The sequence below is a fragment of the Hippichthys cyanospilos genome, chromosome 3, assembly GCF_059441005.1.
Source record: "Hippichthys cyanospilos isolate Australia breed blue-spotted pipefish chromosome 3, RoL_Hcya_1.0, whole genome shotgun sequence".
Lineage (NCBI taxonomy): Eukaryota > Metazoa > Chordata > Actinopteri > Syngnathiformes > Syngnathidae > Hippichthys > Hippichthys cyanospilos.
Genome location: NC_142371.1, coordinates 12,504,909 through 12,524,175, shown reverse-complemented (window position 1 = coordinate 12,524,175; position 19,267 = coordinate 12,504,909). Strand labels below are relative to the sequence as shown.

At 39.5% G+C, this 19,267-nt stretch overlaps 1 protein-coding gene across 2 annotated transcripts in view; it reads right to left on the bottom strand.

The window, feature by feature from the left end:
* Positions 1-785: 785 nt before the first annotated feature.
* The window catches only part of LOC148425785 (zinc finger protein 516-like), a 56,264-nt gene continuing 37,782 nt past the window's right edge, over positions 786-19,267 (bottom strand). The window contains exons 3-6 of one of the 2 annotated variants that reach the window (XM_088411116.1): positions 16,191-17,420; positions 12,187-12,291; positions 8,804-8,874; positions 786-5,755 (exon numbers count right to left, since the gene is read on the bottom strand). In XM_088411116.1, coding sequence (XP_088267242.1) covers positions 5,696-5,755; positions 8,804-8,874; positions 12,187-12,291; positions 16,191-17,420 — 1,466 coding nt within the window. In that variant the 3' untranslated portion in view covers positions 786-5,695. The remainder of the gene's footprint in view (positions 5,756-8,803; positions 8,875-12,186; positions 12,292-16,190; positions 17,421-19,267) is intronic. The other variant, XM_088411115.1, reaches the window with a different exon arrangement.

Sequence of the window (19,267 nt, the reverse complement as noted above, 5' to 3'; positions counted from 1 at the left end):
CAGAGAAGGACTGCATAGGTACAATTCTATCGCACTCTGAAACAGCCTCTCCACACCTCTCTTTGTATTAGGCCAAGAGGTCCCTAGGTACAAAAGTCATTGCTGCCCTGAAAGATTGGGGGAGACATTTGGCAACAATGTAAACAATTGGTTTATAACGGTGAGGGTCATGTCACATTTTTACAGAAAATGATGCAAATTGATGCTCTCCACATTAGGATCGCTGAAGCTTAGTCCACTAGTTTGTCACTGCTTATATAATCCATCCTTTGCTGTCTGATTTACATGTTGTGTACTGGATACTTCGCATTCTGCTGAATCTTTTTTATTTTTACATTCAAGGAATCATCGGGCCCCTAAAATTCAGTGAAGAGTCTAATAGTTGCGGAGCATGTGTAAAACAGGAACTCTAAATGAGGAAAAATGAATTCTTAAATGTTAGAATAATGAAGTTGGCAAATCACTGGTAAGAGCATTGTACTGTAGTGGCAAACACAGTTCTTAGTGGTTAGCTTGTTATTACACGTGCTGATGTGTGAAGTGCTTGATAATGTGTGCTGGGCTGATGACAGTGATTGCTAATAGGTCCTGTGAGGAGCAAAGCTGTGTATAATACAATACATCCTGTGCCGTTCTTACAGCCGAAGTTCAGGATCACAAAGGTGAGTTGGAATAAAATAAATAAATGTGATCCTTTTTTAATCTAAAAGTGGATGTGTTCCTTCACAAGTGCCTGACAAGCAATTAATTCTAACAAGGACAACAAGATGAAAGGGTGGCAAAAGTTTTCATTTTGTGTGTCTTTATTTTGGACATGACATTACATGTTTTTGAAATTTACAAAAGTGTAACAGAACAGAGAATGGCTCAAACGAGGTAGAGCTTTCACGTCGGCTTGCTGGCTTGAAAATGACAAAACAGAAAGGAAAACACACGATAATGACCTAGAAAATCAAAATTACCAAACATTCCTGCCCTGCCTCTGTGCTCCTGTCCTTTTTGAAGTGATAATAAATACAGATTTCAACCAAAACATTTGTAATAAAAAGGTCATTAGGTACATTACTCATGGTTCAATACGAATAAAATGCTCACAGACCCCCCAAAAAAACAAACAAAAAAACAATTTCAAATGTGTAATAAACCTCCAACAAAAGGAAAAAAATAAGCCCTGTGAGAGGTCAGTTATGGCAAGCTAATGACAAAAGTCCTACAATTTGCTCGAGGGACTAAAAACAAGCTCTTACATCTCCTTGAAAAATAAGGACTGCATCACCTCGATTTGTCAAACTACAGTGGTGTGACACACAGCCATTACAAAAAAAAAGATAATCTGTCATTAAAATCTATGCAAGAAGCTTCTAAACCCCAAAGTACACACATATTAGCTGTAACTGCAATAATAACATTCCTCAAAGTAACCTTAACTGAAATAGAACAGAATGTAAGATTCAAGCCTTAATCTAGTCTAAGTGCACTAATAATGCCATTTGGTTTCTACTGCTGTATATAAAGAGTTTGGTAAAAGTGGATTACAGATAAACAGTTTATATTCAAAGTCACTTCAGCTTCACACTTTCACTAAGTCACACTTCGGAGTACAAAATACTAACTGAGGTTTTAAACTTAGAGGAATTCTCTACAATGCGGGTATTATTAGTATTACTCTACACTCAAAGGCTCGAATATCATTTTCAAGTATTTTCACTACCCACACCTGTCATTACACACTTTTGTGTACCATCAGCCTTTTTATGGTACATGATCTTACGCATATCTCGACTACCAGCTGGTGTTACATCCATTGTTTGTTTTAGGAAAAAATGAGTCAGGTTTCAAAAGAGACCAATAAAGGTCTTGTACCTTGCATGTTAAATGGTTTGAATAGACTAAGCGTGCAAAAGTGTACCTAACATTTAAGTTCCCTGACAATTGACAATCTGCTTATATCTAATAAGTCAAAGCATGGCTTACTTCAGTATGCAAAAAACAAAAAATGAAAATCAGCCCCACCTTCCTAAAAGTATAAACATGCTATTGCAGAGGAGTTATGCACAACATCTGGATGGATGTGAATGATCCTTTTCAGTAGATTGGAAAACAATGCACGGTGACATTAGCAACCGCTTCTGTGTTAAGGCTGTGACTGGTCTAAAGTTTTGTGGGATTTAACATTATTTGCTAGAAAATAGTATGGCCCTCCAGTCTTAAGACATGTTGGAAGTACTATTGTGGAAAATCCCAAAGCCCTGTCGTGACTGGAAACATCTACATTTGACACCAAAAGACGAATATGAGACAACAGATCAACAATTCAGCTATTATTTCCGGGTATTTAAATCTGGATCTGATACACAACTTAGAAGAAAACTTATTTAGTAAAGAATTATCGCATTTTTAGGTGAGCAAAAGTATTGGTACAAATCAAATTAAGGCAAGTAAGATTTATCATTTTGTTGCAAATCCCTGCAAATTACTGTATCAGGTCAATGACCCATTGACATCACCAAACTTATGCATGTTTCTTTTGGAATGCTTTTTCAGGTTTTCACTGCTGCCTCTTTTGGATGTTTGTTTGTTTTGGGGTTTTTTCCTCCTCTTCAGCTGTTGAAAAGCCTGCTCTTCAGGGTTTAACTCTAGAGATTGATTTGGCATGTCTAAAACCTTCCATTTGCCGCCCCTGATGAACTCCTTTGGTGGTTTTTGAAGTGAGTTTGAGGTCATCTTGCTGCATGATGAAGGATCCCCGAATCAGTTCGGATGCATTTTTCTTTAAATCTGTAGACGTCCGAGTTCATTTTGCGACTTCCATCAGATGTTACATCATCCATGAACCTTAACAAGCCCATTCCAGAAGAAGCCTTAGCCATGGCATTGCCCCTACCATGTTTTACCGATGAGAATGTATGTTTGGGATCATGAGCAGATCTTTTTTTTTTTTTCTCCAAACTTTAACGTTTCCATCACTTTGGTAAATGTTCATCTTTGTCTCATCAGTCCATAAAACTTTGTCCCAGAATGTTTGAGGCTCGTTTATCTTAAGTTTGGGCAAAATCCTGCCTGGTTCTCCTATTTTTTTTTTTTTTTTTTTGCTGATGAGTGGCTTGCATCTTCTAGTGTAGCCTCTGTACTTGTGTTCATGAAGTCTTTGCCAAACAGTAGAGACTGATCCGTTAACACCTGTCCTCTGGAGGTTGTTGATGATGTCACTAACACTAACAGTTGTTTTGGGGTCTTTCTTTGCAGCTCTCACAATGTTTCTACCATCAACTGCTGTTCTTCCTTGTCTACCTGTTTGACATTTGTCACTTATGACACCAGTGGTTTCTTTCTTCTTCAAGACATTCCAAATGGTTGTACTAGCTACGGCCAATGTTTGACAATGGCGCAGATCAACTTTTCAGCTTCTCACAGATTCGTAAATGCTTCTTTCATCCCCATAGACACAACAAAAGCCACCTCAGTCACATGTTCCATAATTTTGATCACCCAAAAATTAAGTTTTCCTTTACAAATCATGTTCTCCTCTAAATCGTGTATCAGATCGAGATGTAAATACCTAGAAATCAAGGCAGAAATGTTGCATTTTTGTCCCATTTATCTTTTGGTGTCCCACAAATATTTTCAGTCTACATACCGTATATCTTCTTGTAAAAGTTGAGGTTTACATTTTCACCCCCATATTGGGGAGCTCGACCTATACCCATACAGCTCAAAACAGACTAATCTTTTCCATGTCTGTGTTTGAATAGTATTAATTTGAATGTGAAATAAGCCATATCATGATGACTTGAGCGCTTTTAGATGAATTCACATTTAACTGTGTTAGAAAATAAAGCACTGAAACTTTAAATCGTTTTATTGTTGCAAAATTAGTTTCAGCATTTGTTGTCTATGCCTTGCACTTGTCTCGTTTCCGCCCCACACCCCATAACCCCAACAATCTTATTCGATATATGATGACGAAATGCGTCTAAAAGTATCGTAATTTAGTCATTTTAATTGCACACACCATGTGTTTTAGTTGTACAACCATGATATGTGTAACCACTATAGTCAGGGGTACAGTCATACTTGCATTTTTGTAAAAATCACCAAAATGTAAGTAAAAAAGGGGCAGTCGACTTATACGCGAGGTTGACTTGTACATGGAGAAATACGGTCATACAACTTCACCACATTCATCTAAGAGTCCACGAATAATTTACATTAAAATCAGTCGATTCTTGAGAAATTCATTTAGTCGGATATAAAGCCAGAACTGAATTTATGAACAATACTTTTGTCCAGTGCAAATGGTGGTGAACACAATGCAGTTGGCAAAACAATGATCCTGTAACCTGCAACCTGGCTGTTAGTTGCAGTATTTATACGACATGAAAAGTTTAAGAGTAGAAACCTTAAAAAAAAAGAAAAGGTCTGATGGAGTAAGCCACAGATTGCATTCCGTTGTGTCAGCCGTGACTCGTGGCCATTTAGAACAGAGCAATCACACTGGCTAGCAACAGCAAAATCATATTTGCCTCCAAAAGCGCACCAGCTGGTCTTGTCTTTGTGTAATTTCAATCTGAGTCTTGAGGCCTCTCCCACGGCAGGTTTGCAGTGTAAATCAAAGTCAAAGTGTCAGCGTAAGAAAGGCTCAGTAATATAAAGGAGTTATATTGATGGAAAGTGCCGGCACTCAGCCCCTTCCTCTTCAATTGGCAATAATTGTACGGCCATAAAAATGGTACACTCATTTATAATGGCTATTAAAAAGCAACTCTTTTTAATGAGCAGTAGAGGAGCCTCTGTCTCTCTCGCTTTCTCTAATCTCATCTCGCTGCCTCTAATCATCTTCCTCAGAGTGGTCACTCTTAAGATTTCACAAAAGAGTGGAGCCAAGTGACTTTACCCCATTTGCACATGCTGGCTCGCACAAGACACTTTAATGGCTTTAAGCCCAGAAGAGGAATTCTTTATGGCTGTGATGATTAGTCAATTAATCAGTTATACAATGCAGATAACATTTATCAGCCACTATATTGATAATCATATAATCACTTCAGTCATTTTAGCTGGTTTGCTGCTGCAGCCTCTCAAATATTTTGATTTCTATCATTTCTGCTCAAACATACATCAGATACGTCACTCACTTGGATAATCGGTTATTAACAAATTCAAATAAAAAGAATTAATGGAATGAATTACACACAGTAGCATGCTGCCATGAGGGACGCTTCAAGAGGGTAGCCGTGACACAAGCATTCCACAGCATTTGCATTAAGAATTTTTCAGCTATTCCACCTGTTTCTGATAGCGTCATTCAACACACGTGATCATTATTTTCGTCAGTCACTTCCAAAAAATTGGAGCAGAAAATGTTTGTGACTTAATTTTACTTTTACACAATGGGTTATTTTTTGTATCGTGAAAAGTTGTAATTTTTATTTGTTCTTTCCGAAATGTCTTTGTCCAATAACAAGAATGATAGAAAACAGTCATTAAAGGATGATGGTTGAAATGATGGTGGCGTTTGCAGTTGATGTGAGTCCCTGACTTGCCTGGACTAAAATTCAGAAAGTGAGGCCCTAATGCTGAATTTGTGAGGTTGGTCCGAGCTCTCCATGCTCCTTGGGGCTCAGCAACAAGTTCCTTGAATCTGGATACTGGCTATTGTCAAAAGGCATGTGGTGGACGCTCTGGACATGTGTCTTCAAGTTCCCTTTTTGAGAGGCTCTGTATGGGCAGAGCTGGCAGCAGAAAGGCCTCTCTCCTGAATAACCAAACAAAACACACAAAAACACAACATTCCGAAAGGTCATATGGTGGTAACGAAGGTTTTGGTAACATGACATCAACCATGTACCCTAATGTACACATGCGAGTGGTAATAAGAGTGGAAAGGAAATGACATGCATAAGCCACAGTTAAAAGGAAAGACGCCCAGGACATAGACCAGGGGTGTCAAACTCATTTTTATCATCACGTTTTAGTTTCCCTCAGAGGGCTGTGAAGTAAAATCAATTTTAAGTGTGTTTGCCACACATACCTAGTTTTGAAATCAGAGGCCGGTACAATCTTTTCAAGCGAGAGATTGGGAACTTAAAATGATGGGTTTTTTTTTTTTTTTGTTTGTTTTGTTTTGTTTTTTTTTTCTGCCCACCATTTTTTTCAAAGACAAAGGCAATTTGCAAATTTGGTATTTTAGCCAGAAACGTGGAATTCAAATCAGCCTTTCGCAGGCCACAAAAAATGATGAGGCGGGCCGGATCTGGCCCCTGGGCCTTGAGTTTGACACCGGTGACATAGACTTTTCAAACACAATATGGACTCAAATGTTGGGACACCTGGCAATTACTACAGTAAGTGAAACTGAAATAAAACACAAAATATGAAATAAAACACATCCTGTCTAAACAGTCATTTTATCTCCACGTATTTCATCCCATAAACGCAGATGGCCAATCCCCCACCCTACATATGCATATCCTATCTTCTAATTAGACTGACCTACAATAGGACAGACATCGAAGCTCAGCAAAAAAAAAAAAAAAAAAGGCAACTCACACCTGAATAAAACAAATGAGATTGCCATTTAATTGCACCTAATTATCATTTTGATAAATGGAAGAATATCACAGCGGGAAAACAAATGACTCCCTGTGCCCCTCCCCCAGTAGTTTCCCCGAAGAAGACATAGGAAAATATAGCAGTTATCATACATCATCAGAAGCACAACAGAGAGAAAGAAAGAGGGCTGTTTGAGGAAGAGAGCGATAACAACAAAATAGGTATAATTAATCATAAAGGAAAATAATAAAACAGCTGGAAAAAGAAGGTGAGGGTTAGACGTGAGAGGAAAGCAAGAACTTGCGCGACATCGTCCAGTAAGGAAAGACGGCTGACGGGGCTGCTGCACTACATTATACTAAAGGTTATCGTCACCGTAAAGCAGCGTCAACACTGCATCTAATTGGACCCCTCCGCCAGACGCCTGCTCCCATCACTCATATACCGTGCGGTAAATCTCAGTCATGTGGGGCGAGCCTGTGTGTGTGTGATGTGTGTGATTAATAAAGTCGAGGGTGCGATGTGTACAAGCGAATGTCAAAGCTGAGCAGATTTACTTCTCTTTCTGACTCGGCCTCAATTCTTCTCTCTGTGACTGACTGAAAATGAAGCGGAGAATGTAACTGATGGAAGTCTGCTATTTTTGAATATGCGGGCTTTGATAATAACGCTCATGTTTTTCTTTTTTGTCTTCACCTTTGACTACACTGTAGAATAAATGTGATTCTGTTGATTTATTACCGACTTTGTATACGGGAGTCATTTAAATCCTGAACAACATGAATGTGTCGTGCTGGCTGGCCCTTACCTCTATATTTAAATGTATCAAATCTAACGTAGACAGACACGTGTTGGACATCACCCCGTTTGACAACCTAGATTCACTTCCTATACGCATTCAAGAAAATACTGTATGTCAAAGCGGTTCTGCATGAATTGAGACAATACTGTATTTAGCTTGTATTGATATACCATATTGAAAACGCTTCTAAAAGAGCCTACCCATCAAATCATTTGTTACCCCCTCCTCGCGCACATTTTTCTTTAAAAAAAAACTTTATTTAAAATGGATTTATTTCAATTGCCCTATTTCTCCAAGTAGAAGTCGGGTCTCTTTCCCTCATTTTCAACCCCATTAGGGGGGGTTTGACTTATACCCGCATAACTCAAAACCAGACCAATTTTCCGTAGCTATAACAGACATGGCAGCTTCCGGAGGAGTGCCACATCCCACGGAATCAAATTTCATGGTAAGTAGACCTACAATTATTTTTAAAACATATTGTTGGTCATTAAGAACGCATTTAATCGAAAGTTTTTGAAATTTATAATAATAGCATTTATTATTTATTTATTTTTTTTAATGAAAAATGGTTTAAATCTTACACGTTGTCCCTTTATGGACTCTCTGATGTTTCCGACCTATCATGGCATTTGGGAAAATACAGTTAGGTATGTCAATGTTGGTGTGCAAACATTACAAAGTCAACAGAGGTTTTTTTTTTTGTTTTTTTTTTGGCATTATGTACTATATACTATGCAGATTTCCAGATGGATGTGTAACTGTATGGGAATATGAAATGGTAAATTACAGCAATTTGTTTTTAGAAAAGGAACGTACAGTACATATTTGTGTACTGGAGCAAATGTTACCTAATCCTCCTAATAAATCCCAATAAATACATATGTTTTGCACCTACTAGGTCAACAATGTTCCAGTCTAGCTCTAGAGATCTAATTTGGGTAAATGCAGTTATTGCATTGAACTGAATTTGGCACCCCTGGCAAGATTATGCTGTAGGTTATGAAAAGCAATGTTTTCACAATGTGTAAAAAAAGTTAAAATAAGTGAAAATATTTAGCATTGATATTCACTATACAACCTACTCAAGCTTTTGGCACTTTATCACATATTTCCCATCTTAGCAGGGTAAATGTCCTTCAACAAATGAAATCACTTTCTTATAAATTAGCCGGGTTATCGATAATTGGAGGCCTTACCACATATTTGAAACAAAAGCAATTGCCGCATTTGACAGGGTATGCATTATTTGTTCAAACATGATTCCTTACGAACATTTTTTTGTGAGCATGCCAGGTGCACAGGGTGTGACATAAAGTAAGAAAATAGACAAAGAGCAAGACTTGGATAGAGGCGCCAACATTACAAACATGCAGACAGGTGCAACAAAAAGACGACTGATGCGAAAAGCAATGGTGGAGCTGTGTGATTAGCCATTGTGCCACATACTTGTTTGGGAGCTTCAGAAGCGGTGCTGTGAGCATCAGTACCTCTGTGGAGTCCATTAAAATCAAACCCAACTGTGGGGTGAGAAGGAGGACGAGGGTGGGGGAGGAGGGGGAGGAGGAGGAGGAGGAAGGGGGCATCCGGTTAAAAGCTCTATCAAGACCCACACAAGCATTTGGTTTTCTCCTTGTGCCACCAGCCACACAATGAAGTGCGGCGTTGGCCACCAGTGCCCATGCTAATGAAGGGAAGCTTGCAGTAATGATGATGGCGGCGGTGAAGGTGACGATGATGGCGACGGAACATGGTTGAGCCAAGTCAGTGATTTAATATGACGCATGTTAATAGAGGCCTCGGGGTGGATGGCCTTTTCTACGCGCGTACGTCCATGCTGAGGACAATCGTCAGTGACAACATTAATTACAGTCTTGGGTAGTGTTTACGGGGCGCGAGTGTGTTAATGTGCTGTGTGTGTGTGTGTGTGTGTGTGTGTGTGTGTTTACAATAGGGCTTGGGGGAAGCTGAGTTTTGCATCACTTACCATTTGGCCTCTGTCACTTAGAATCACTGGCGATGCCACATATCATTCACACTCTCTATAAAGAAGCTACTTATCTCACTGTCTACTGTGATCACTGCACGCTCACATGATGGACGAGACACGACAGAAGAGGGAATAGAGGAGCCCGAGACAAGTGAGGTAGGAGGCAAAGGGAGAAAAGAATCTAAGCGTGGGAATCCAGAGCGATATGAAAAAAATGGCAACGGGCCAATAGGAGGGAGCCGCTTGGTGGAAACTTTTACTGGGGACGGCCACGGGGACCCACCAAGAAGCGATGTTGAAAACAGCGAAGCTTGTCTTGGTTCATCTTTTGAGCTATTTTTTTTTAAATGTATTCACTGTTTTGAAACATGAAATACAAACTAAAACTGAAAACTGTGCTGCAAACCTATTAGTTATAAGTTATAAGTAACTTATAAGTTATTCTCAAAATGGCCGGATTTTTAAAAAAATCATGGGAAAAAAAAAGGAAACAAGATCTCTCCCACTGGTTTTCGGCACATTGTTTCTCTATGCACAATGAACAAGAAAAGCTGAAATAAATAAATAAATAAACGTTCACAGAGTCGTCCCATTCTATCGGCCCCAAATGAAGAGGGGGAGGAATTTTCAAGTTCGAAGGGACAGGGAAATGGAATTGTGAGACAAAAAAATGAGATGAGGTGGTCAGGGATGAAAGATGAATGTGGAGGGAAACGTGGCAAAGTATAGAAAATGGGAAAAATGTAAAACAATATCCACATGAAAATGAACAAGTAAGTGAAAACAAAAGAGATGATTCCATTCGAATAAACTGCAAATAATGTGGGAATTAGGTTGTCAGAGACCACGAAAAAAAAAAAGTACCGGTGCTCATTTTACAATAATAAGGTGACAAACACAACTGTAGCAGTGTTTTGTTAAGGGGCTTTGTCGAGTTATTTTCAGTAACAACCACAATATGTTGGCACATCAGCAATAGCATCAGGCCTATGTGAAGCCTTATGAAAAAAAAAAATAATAATAATAATAATGTCTCCCAACCAACTAATCCATCCATCCTAAGTCCATCCATTCATTTTCTACAGTATACTGCCTCCCTTTCATGGATTGCGGGTATGCTGGAGCCTATCCAGCTGACTGCGCGTGAGGAGCAGCCTGGGCAGTTAACCAGTCCTCCATAGCAGGGTGCATGTGTGGACAATTTAAAGTCCAGTGAACCTACTATGAATGTTTTTGGAATGTGGGTGGAAGCCAAAGTACCCAGAGAACACCCTTACAAGTGTGGGGAGATTTCATATTCATTATTATTAGCTGGGACATTATTCTCACAATATAAGATATAAATGAAGACTTCATTCTTGTAACTTAAAAAGGATAATTCTGACAGTAATTCTTTTTAAACAAAAGTACTTTCTTCATGATTCATTGTTTTGTGGCCTTAGGTCTGCACACAAATGATGTGGGCAGTTAATATAAACTTAAGGTATCGGCCTTGATTAAAAACTGCACAAAACCTTTCAGCAGTGTGCGTGGACAAGAGCAATCTGTGAATTGATGTACATGTCATCTATTATGTACATTTTCTGTTTTGTTGAGTATATTGTCTGGTATTAAATGAAAGAACAACTCCATCTATGACACCTTGATTCAGATTTCAGGTTTCTGACTGCCGAAAACGGCACATTACATCGAGTTCGGGGTTATTGTGCCACCTGTTGCGTGTTATATTCAGTTTGACAGCCTGTAAATTTGGCAACATTTTCGTGTGAGATTTGGCAATTGTTTTTAAACATCAGGGCAATTGACAGAAATGTTACCTCCAGAGTGAAGAATTATATTAGAAAATGAATGAATAAAAACATGAACATGTGGATATATATGTTTAGTTGTTTAATAAATGGCACTGGAGCAGAAGCAAACGGCCTCATGAGACTGGTGTGAATAAATGATGGTCTGCTTCATTGGAATGCAAAATTACATTTCTCTAATTGACACGTGATTAATAATGTATACAATTTGTCACAGGTCAGTATCCAGAGAAAACATGTTTCACTTTAAAAAATAGCGACAGCTGCCCAGCCCAGGGCAAGGAAGGACTCACAGACTGGTTGTCACACTCAACTGAACAAAAAGATCCGGTTTGATTTATATGGGTACATGCAGGAATGTCTGACAATGAAATATTGTGGAGTGTGAATCCTTCCGTGCATATATTCTCTATAACTCATGTTGGTGTCTCCGAGTGGATAAATAACTGAGAAGGTGATGATGTGTGTGCACAGGTGTCATGCAAATGACTGAAAATGTACTATAAGATGAATAATTATAAGATGGGGGTTTAGGTCATTTTACAAACTTAAAGAAGGATATGGGGCGTTTCTTACACGGTGACTCAACTTCTCTTGTTTCATGTGTAGTTGCTTTTGTTTTATTAACAATTACAACATCAGCCTCAACATACAACTTTTTTATACTAGCATACTACACTGAAGAATCATACTGATTCTAATCCAATATGTTGCTACTGTCATGTAAATATATATCATATTGCATAGTATATTCCACAAAAAAAAAAAAAAACATGACGCTTATTGCTTGTGATACGATGACATAGAGCTCTATACCAGTTGAAAATATTGTTTAACGCTTATGTTAGGTATGTTTCAATTAGTTGCCTGTAATGGCAATTTTCCTGCGGAACTTTAAAGTGGATTGCATTAAATAACGCAAGTGCAACTAAACCCTTAACTGGCGAGCGTACAGTACCAATATAAGCACAATAAAGGAAAAGGGGGCTCTTTGTATGTTGGTGAGTAGTTGTAAAGGCATAAAGTGTCATTACCTGTATGGGACCTCATATGAGTGCGCAGGTGGCTGGGCTGACTGAAACCCTTCCCACACTCATGGCAGAAATGCTGTCCGTGTCGCATGAGAGACCTCAGCATCCCTGATGACAGAGGAATAAACATTTGCGAGACTAACATGAACATGGTACATATGAAAAGTCTATTTCTTCATCACTTATATCATCTTCTCAACTTGAGGTTTCATATTTGATTTACATTCATCCCACATAAACAAGCGTAGAAGTAATGTTAGCTCTACCATATAGCTGGCAGATTTGTCAAAAGTATGTGTTGTGCCATCAGTAGTAAAACTTACAAGAATGGCGGCATTGAGGAGTGATCTAAACATTACGTTAGTTACATAGAATACATGATTACACAAAAGGCATTTTAAAACGTTCACACTAAATCCCGAACCGCAATACTGTACTCTCGGCTGGAGGAAATGAAATGCTCTTATTTAAACAAACAATCAAGCGCCCACGTTACCCAACCTAATGCTTGAGTGAAAGCAATAAATTATAAGCTGAAATAGATTTATGAAAGAGCTGCCATAACTGATTTAGATTATTCACAGATGTTAGGCTGACATGAAAAAAAAGCAAGTGCAGCCATGTTGCATATATCTTGAGCAATATTGCTATTCCACACGGTTGTATGTGTGTCTGGCTTCTGTTGGATGTTGTGCTTAAGGGTCACATCCTGGTGGGGTAATTTTTTTATCCTTATCGGTCACTCTCCTCATTTATGTAACTCATTTGTGAATGATTTTAAGAGGCGAGGATCTCAGTCTTATTTGTTGACAACTTTACTGGGACACGCTAGCTAGCTTGCCAGATTAAAAAAGGTTCATAGCAGTGTTGCGCATTATCTACTAATCTCTTATTTTCATAGACTTTGATTACTCTTTTAACCTTTTGGCTGCTGGAAATGGAAAGTTGAGACATTAAGGAGGTTGTTTTTGTAAAACTCTCCAAAGACATTTTTTTGTCCAAAAGAAGTATATTTGTCAACTCAAAACTAATTGCTGAAACATGTGCCTGATTACGTGAAAACTCATCATTGGGTCACAAAGTAAAATGTAATAAAGTAAACTACAATTCTCAAACGACTGTTTAACCTTCTCCACCGCCACTACCTCGGGAGCCCCCCTGGCCTTGCCGGCAATATGATGTTACTGGCGGCCGATTAGTATATAGCAAAAGAAAAAACCAAACAAAACAAAAACAAAACAATGGAGTGTGTGTAAAGATTATTGCACTTGGTGCTTAGATTGTGGATGTTTTGGATTACTGCATCACAGAGAAGACAATTTCGAATTCAAGTCCATCAAAGTAAGGTTGTGGAAGCGAAAGCTTTTTGATTCTTTTTTTCCTCTCTTCGTTTTTACGTATTAACCCAGTCTAGTTTTTCATGCCATATATTCGTATCCGTCTCAGACCAATCTATGGCCTCTGAAGTATTTACGTCACATTTTGTAACCTGGCTACATTGTTTTGGAACCTCAACACATTGCATACCAGAAAAAGTGGGTAGGGTAGAGTAGATTTTTCGTTGGAAACTGATTTTTTCGAGTAGGGTAGATAACGTCAGTGGTGACGAGGCTTAAGATATGAAGGGAAATAGATGAAAACAAAGGTGATTTTTGCTATGATTACGCTTTGTTTTAGTTACTATGTATAGAAAAATAGCTGTAGTTTCACTTAAGTTTTCACTTTAAAAAAACATCTATTTTATCAATAAAATTGCTATTTCGACTTTGGTTTTATTTGTTTTGTTAGTTTTGGTTAACTAAAATAACCCCGTTCCGTCCATAATGTGTTGTGTTTGAGGCAAAATAAAGTCATAGAGGTCAGTAGTGTGCGCACGCTGAACATGTGCACATTCGCACAGAAGTGTGGCTGCAGCAGTGGAGGTAGGCTGCATGAGTAGTGGACAAGTGCAGGCATCATTAGTATGTCTAATGTGTCATTATGAGCGGCTAGCTCCAGGGGCTGGACTGCTGCTGTCACACAGCATCATCTCACAGGCTGACAGCCAGACACACACACCGCATAAATTACAGGCAATTAAAACGCCCCGGCTGTGATGTGCCCGCTCCGTTGCCCGTGTGTCACATGTCAGGTGTGTGTGCCGGCATGTGTACATGTTTTATTTTAAGTGTTGTACATATGTGTCTTTGCTCCAGCTCAGGACAGTAAAGGCCTAGGCCAGGGCATACGCTGACCAACGTTACACTCTCAGAAAACATGAGGATAACAACTGTCACTTGTTGAATACCAATTGCTTCCAAGGCCATCAGCAGGTCCAGCACAAGTCAGGGCTTGGTTATAGACAGAGCTGATATATTTTCCTCCATGACCCACATTACTGTTCACTGAAAAACAGATGAAACTGTAGATTCTTTTCATAACTCCCTGCCTCTCAGTAACTGGATAATGACACAGATGTGCTGAATCAGAATCATAATTTATTGCTTTTGTTACTGTTGTGCAGTGTAATATAATGAATGCTTTAGAAGTTACAGGGACAAAATAGGGTGGATTACGTATGGTGCGCCTCCAACCTAACTTTTGGGAAGCATGGTAGTGATGCTACAGTGGGACGAAGCCTCACCAGAAAGCTTCCTTAACACTGTCCTGTGTCCTATTTTTCTGTGTATTTCTCTCTGTTTACATGTGCTAGGTGGGTGGAAGCAAGATATGAAAGATCAGAGCAGGGGGAGAGAGGTGACGGAAAGCGTCTCTGGCACCCCGACTGCTGGCTGGCCTCTGGTTACTTCACTGCTACTCTGAGCTGCCAGCCCTTCTCATTGATGCGCTAATGAAAGACAAGACAGAGCTGGATGGAAAACACAGGCACCCGAACACACACACACACACACACACATTGCAGAGGAAAAAGGAGAAAGACTTAGCTGCTCAAAAAAGGTCACTTTATAACATGTGACTCAAAGGGCTAAGGCGGATCGTGACGATATGCGCCTGGACGGGTGACAGTGATGTCATGCGTCTGCTCTAGGGCTGTTGTCTTTGACCCCTAGCTCCACACAGCCCCACTTGACCTTAGAGACATAACTGAAATTGGGAAAATAATGTTGATGTTCGGTAATGACCATTTGCAAAGCAGCTGGTAGGGTAATTATTCTGTCTCATTTTGCTCTCTCTCTCGCTTTTCCTCTATGTTTCCTCATGCCCTCTTTTGCTTTCCCCATTTGCATCTGTGCGAGTCTCTCATCAGGCAGACCCCGTGAACTAAACAGTTCGTGACAGCTTTCTGGGAGAGTGGAGCTGGACACGAGGCATGCCTCACAGACCTGAGCCCAGCAGAGGTTCTCTCACATATTTCACGGACAAATGCCAAAAAGAGATACATAAAGCAAAACAACAAAAACAACAAATCCAGATACACACAGTTGTGAATAAGTGAGAAACACATGCTGCCTATGATACAGGTTGTTTATCTCTCTTATATCCACACAAGTGATTGTAGTCATTTTAAGATCACATTTTGAAAAACTGCGTATCTGGTGACACTTTCATGGTGGTTACAGTTCAGATCCTTTCAAGCAGCAATTAGATTGTTGGAAACAATTTCTCCCCCTATGATAAATTGCCATGCCATAACAGCAGTGATGAACATTAATTTATTAAAAAATGTGCATCATTATTTATTATAGAATGAATCACTCGAGAAACAGCTCTTCGGTGTCTGTTGGTTTTACGGAATTTGGTGTTGTGTGGCCCATGAGTATACATTTTGATACAAATGCTGAAAAGACTCTAAAAGAGTTTGTATTGTATAGTCTTACAGCACATACTCTTAGTAGAACCGTTGCCAAAGGTAAATCCAAGTCAAATATATGAGTAACTATGGAAAAATGTCATTTTATGGCGCCTAAATTAGTTGTGCATTTTGTATGTAAAGATGGCTTTTTTACTCCGTTGCAATGTGAGCCTTACTCATCCAGAATAAAATGGAAAACGAAACAGCTGCTTACCAGTGGGATCCAAGAGTGAATTGGTGGCACCCCAGCGGTGGTAGAGGGCAGCCAGTTCGTGGGGGCTGAAGTTTTTGAGGAAGTTGAGGATGTTGTTGGGCATTTCCGGGTTCTCTGCTGTTCGCTCCTGCTTCACATTCCCATGAGCCTCTGAGGGAAGGGAGGATGATGAAGTCTGGATAATGCCTCCATATGGCTGCGTCGCTCCATAGTGCCCCACTGTGGAACTGTGGATGACACTACTAGGCCTTGTAGCGTTCGTCTGTCGCTGGCCATGGGAGTTGGTGAGTGGTTGATGAGAGGAGCCTCGAGCTCCATTGTACGCTGTTTGGCTACTGTACTTGCTAGAAAGCATGTAGCCGAGTCCCTCCTGAGGCATCATGTAACATTCTGCCCTTTTGGTAGCTGTAGCAGAGTTGAGGCTTGGAGCTGGGGAATGCGAAAGGGTGCTGGTGCTCTTCTCTTTAGAGCTGCCGGATGACTGTAAGCCCCTCCGAGAGGCAATATCAACTTTGGGTCTGCAGCGCGGAGGCTGATTCTGAGGGACTCTCGCAGCATGACACCCTGAAGTGGACGTGGAGGGTCTCGGCAACAAAGAGGAAGCGTGAGGGGATGAGGATGCTGTACCTGCACGACAACTTGCTTTGTTCTTTTTTTCCTTGCCCTGGTTTGGGGGACGTGTGCGTTGGGCACGCACAGTGGTTGGCAGCGGTAGACATTCTTTACCCTCCAAGACTGGTGGGGGGCCAGTACGTCTCCTGGAGGACAAGTCCCTTGGCCCCTTGGTGATGTTTTTTAGAGCCCATTTAGGCACCAGATTGGAACTGCTACTGGTCATGCGGTGAGCCACAGTCTGATGCATCCACAGAACCTCAGGATACAGGGTAGAATGGGAGCAGAAGGAACATTTGTGGTCCGGGAGGATTTTCCGGTCTAGGGTTATGGGGGCTTGGCCCCTGTGACCCTCAGCCCTTATACATAAATCCACAGCGGTCAAAACGGCCTCGCGGGATGAAGAGCAATTTGAGAGATGAGCAGGAGGAGATGCAATACTTTCTAAACCTTGCAGAAGAGCTTTCTTCAATTTAGGATAACCATTGGGGGTGACTCTCAGAATGGGGCTGGTTCTGTCTTGGGAGTCAGCCGCATGCCGGACACGGACATGAGCCAGGTACGTATGTGACTCTGTGGTAATAAAGTCACACATGCTGCAGATGTAAGGCCTCTCATCTGCAAGAGAGCAATGACAAATCATGGGTCAACAAAAAAGCTTTTCATTTCATGTTTATTCTTAATCTTTTAGGGAAAAGATAACATTATTAATAATTTCAGTATTTACTCATTACCACAATAATTCAACAGTAATGTACATTAAAAACGTATAGTTACATAAAATATTAATTGGAATAGTATGAAAATAACATTTTATCATGTCATATCACAGCTCTTCTATGATATGTCATTTCATATCATATATCAAATCAAGGCCGTACTGATATTCCACCATTAATGAACAGAATAATGTAAAATAGTTTTTCTGCAGTTTCAAAGTTTTTCCACTTGGTGGCGGTAACGTGTCGTATTTCGGATAAAACAGGTCGAGCTTTGCAATCACTCATCAGTACCATCATTTGATCTATCGTGTAACATGCAAAAAATACAATAATGAAAATCTAAACACGCACACACACGCGCGCACCAAGCCTTTTACTGAGGCATATATATTGTCTCTAGGGTTTACAAACGCAATATTGTACTTTAAGACCAATTTCCCCCAGTCTCTTCCAAAGTACACAAGGAACTAGCCATCTATTTTTTCATTTGACATCTTGTTAGTAGTAATGAACAACAAACACAGATCTCACACTCCAAAGGTAAAGACGTACGTTGAATTGCATGTTTGAAAATCTGCAGATTGCATAAATATGAGGCCACTTCTGACCTTAATCCCATCCAATTTTACATCAATAATTGTAAATAGAAAAACAATATCCAATAATTCTAAACAAATGTGGTTAATTAAGCATTAAAGTAGGTTCAAAATCAATCATATGCACAGACCAAAAACCTCATCAAACAGCCAGTAAATAAAAGACAACAAAGACAAAATATTTCACATTGACCTGATTTGCTATCACTGCTAGTGATATTACACAGAATCGTTAAAAGAAGGCCGTTTTAACCCAAGTCTCACTGTCCACTAGAAAAAATAATCATGCATACATCTTCCCTGATGAAATGCATTTTCACACCCCTTTGCATCGACAATTTCTGTTACATACAAATTCTTTTTTTAACCAACAGTCCAAATTTTATGAAGGTCAAACTCACTTTACACTCGCTTTTCATAGTATTTTTCCTTTTATTTTTATGCAATCATAATATCAACTTGATTCTTATCACCTCTGAGTAAGTACATAAACCAAAACCGCAGGTAATCATTAAAGTAATAGTTGTGTTTAAACTAAATCAGAGGTCGTGATAATAAAACAATGCATAACGACAGGTAAACGAGATGAAGAACAAACCCATAAAAATTCTACTCACACAAGAGGGGGGGTTTCCTGAGACAGGAAGACCTGAAATAGCTCACAGCTCAATCATGCCAGAAGAAATACTTCTTCTATTTTTGATCACCACTGTGAGCAGGAAGACTAGGAGGAACTACTGTTAATTCAAGTGTTTTTTATTGTCATATGTATAGTGTTATTATACCACACAATGAAATTCTTATTCCGTTCACTCCCCGAGTAGTAGACTATGACGTTGCCTTCTCACAATTTTGCACATTTAAAGCAAAACACATTCCAATCATTAGCATTCATGACGGGTTTAAAAGCTTGTATGCATCATGCATAGAAAGGTTTGTCACATTTACAGCAAAACACATTCAAATTATTAGCATTCATGGTGGGTTAAAAGCTCGCATGCAGCATACATAGAAAAGTTTGTCACAAAGATAATTAGGTATGCCTGCCTGACAGATCAATCATTTTTCTTGTTTTACAGCCCTGTTTATACATATAATGTACTTGTTATTGGTGTGACAAAAAAGCGAAAAAACACATTTTTATTGT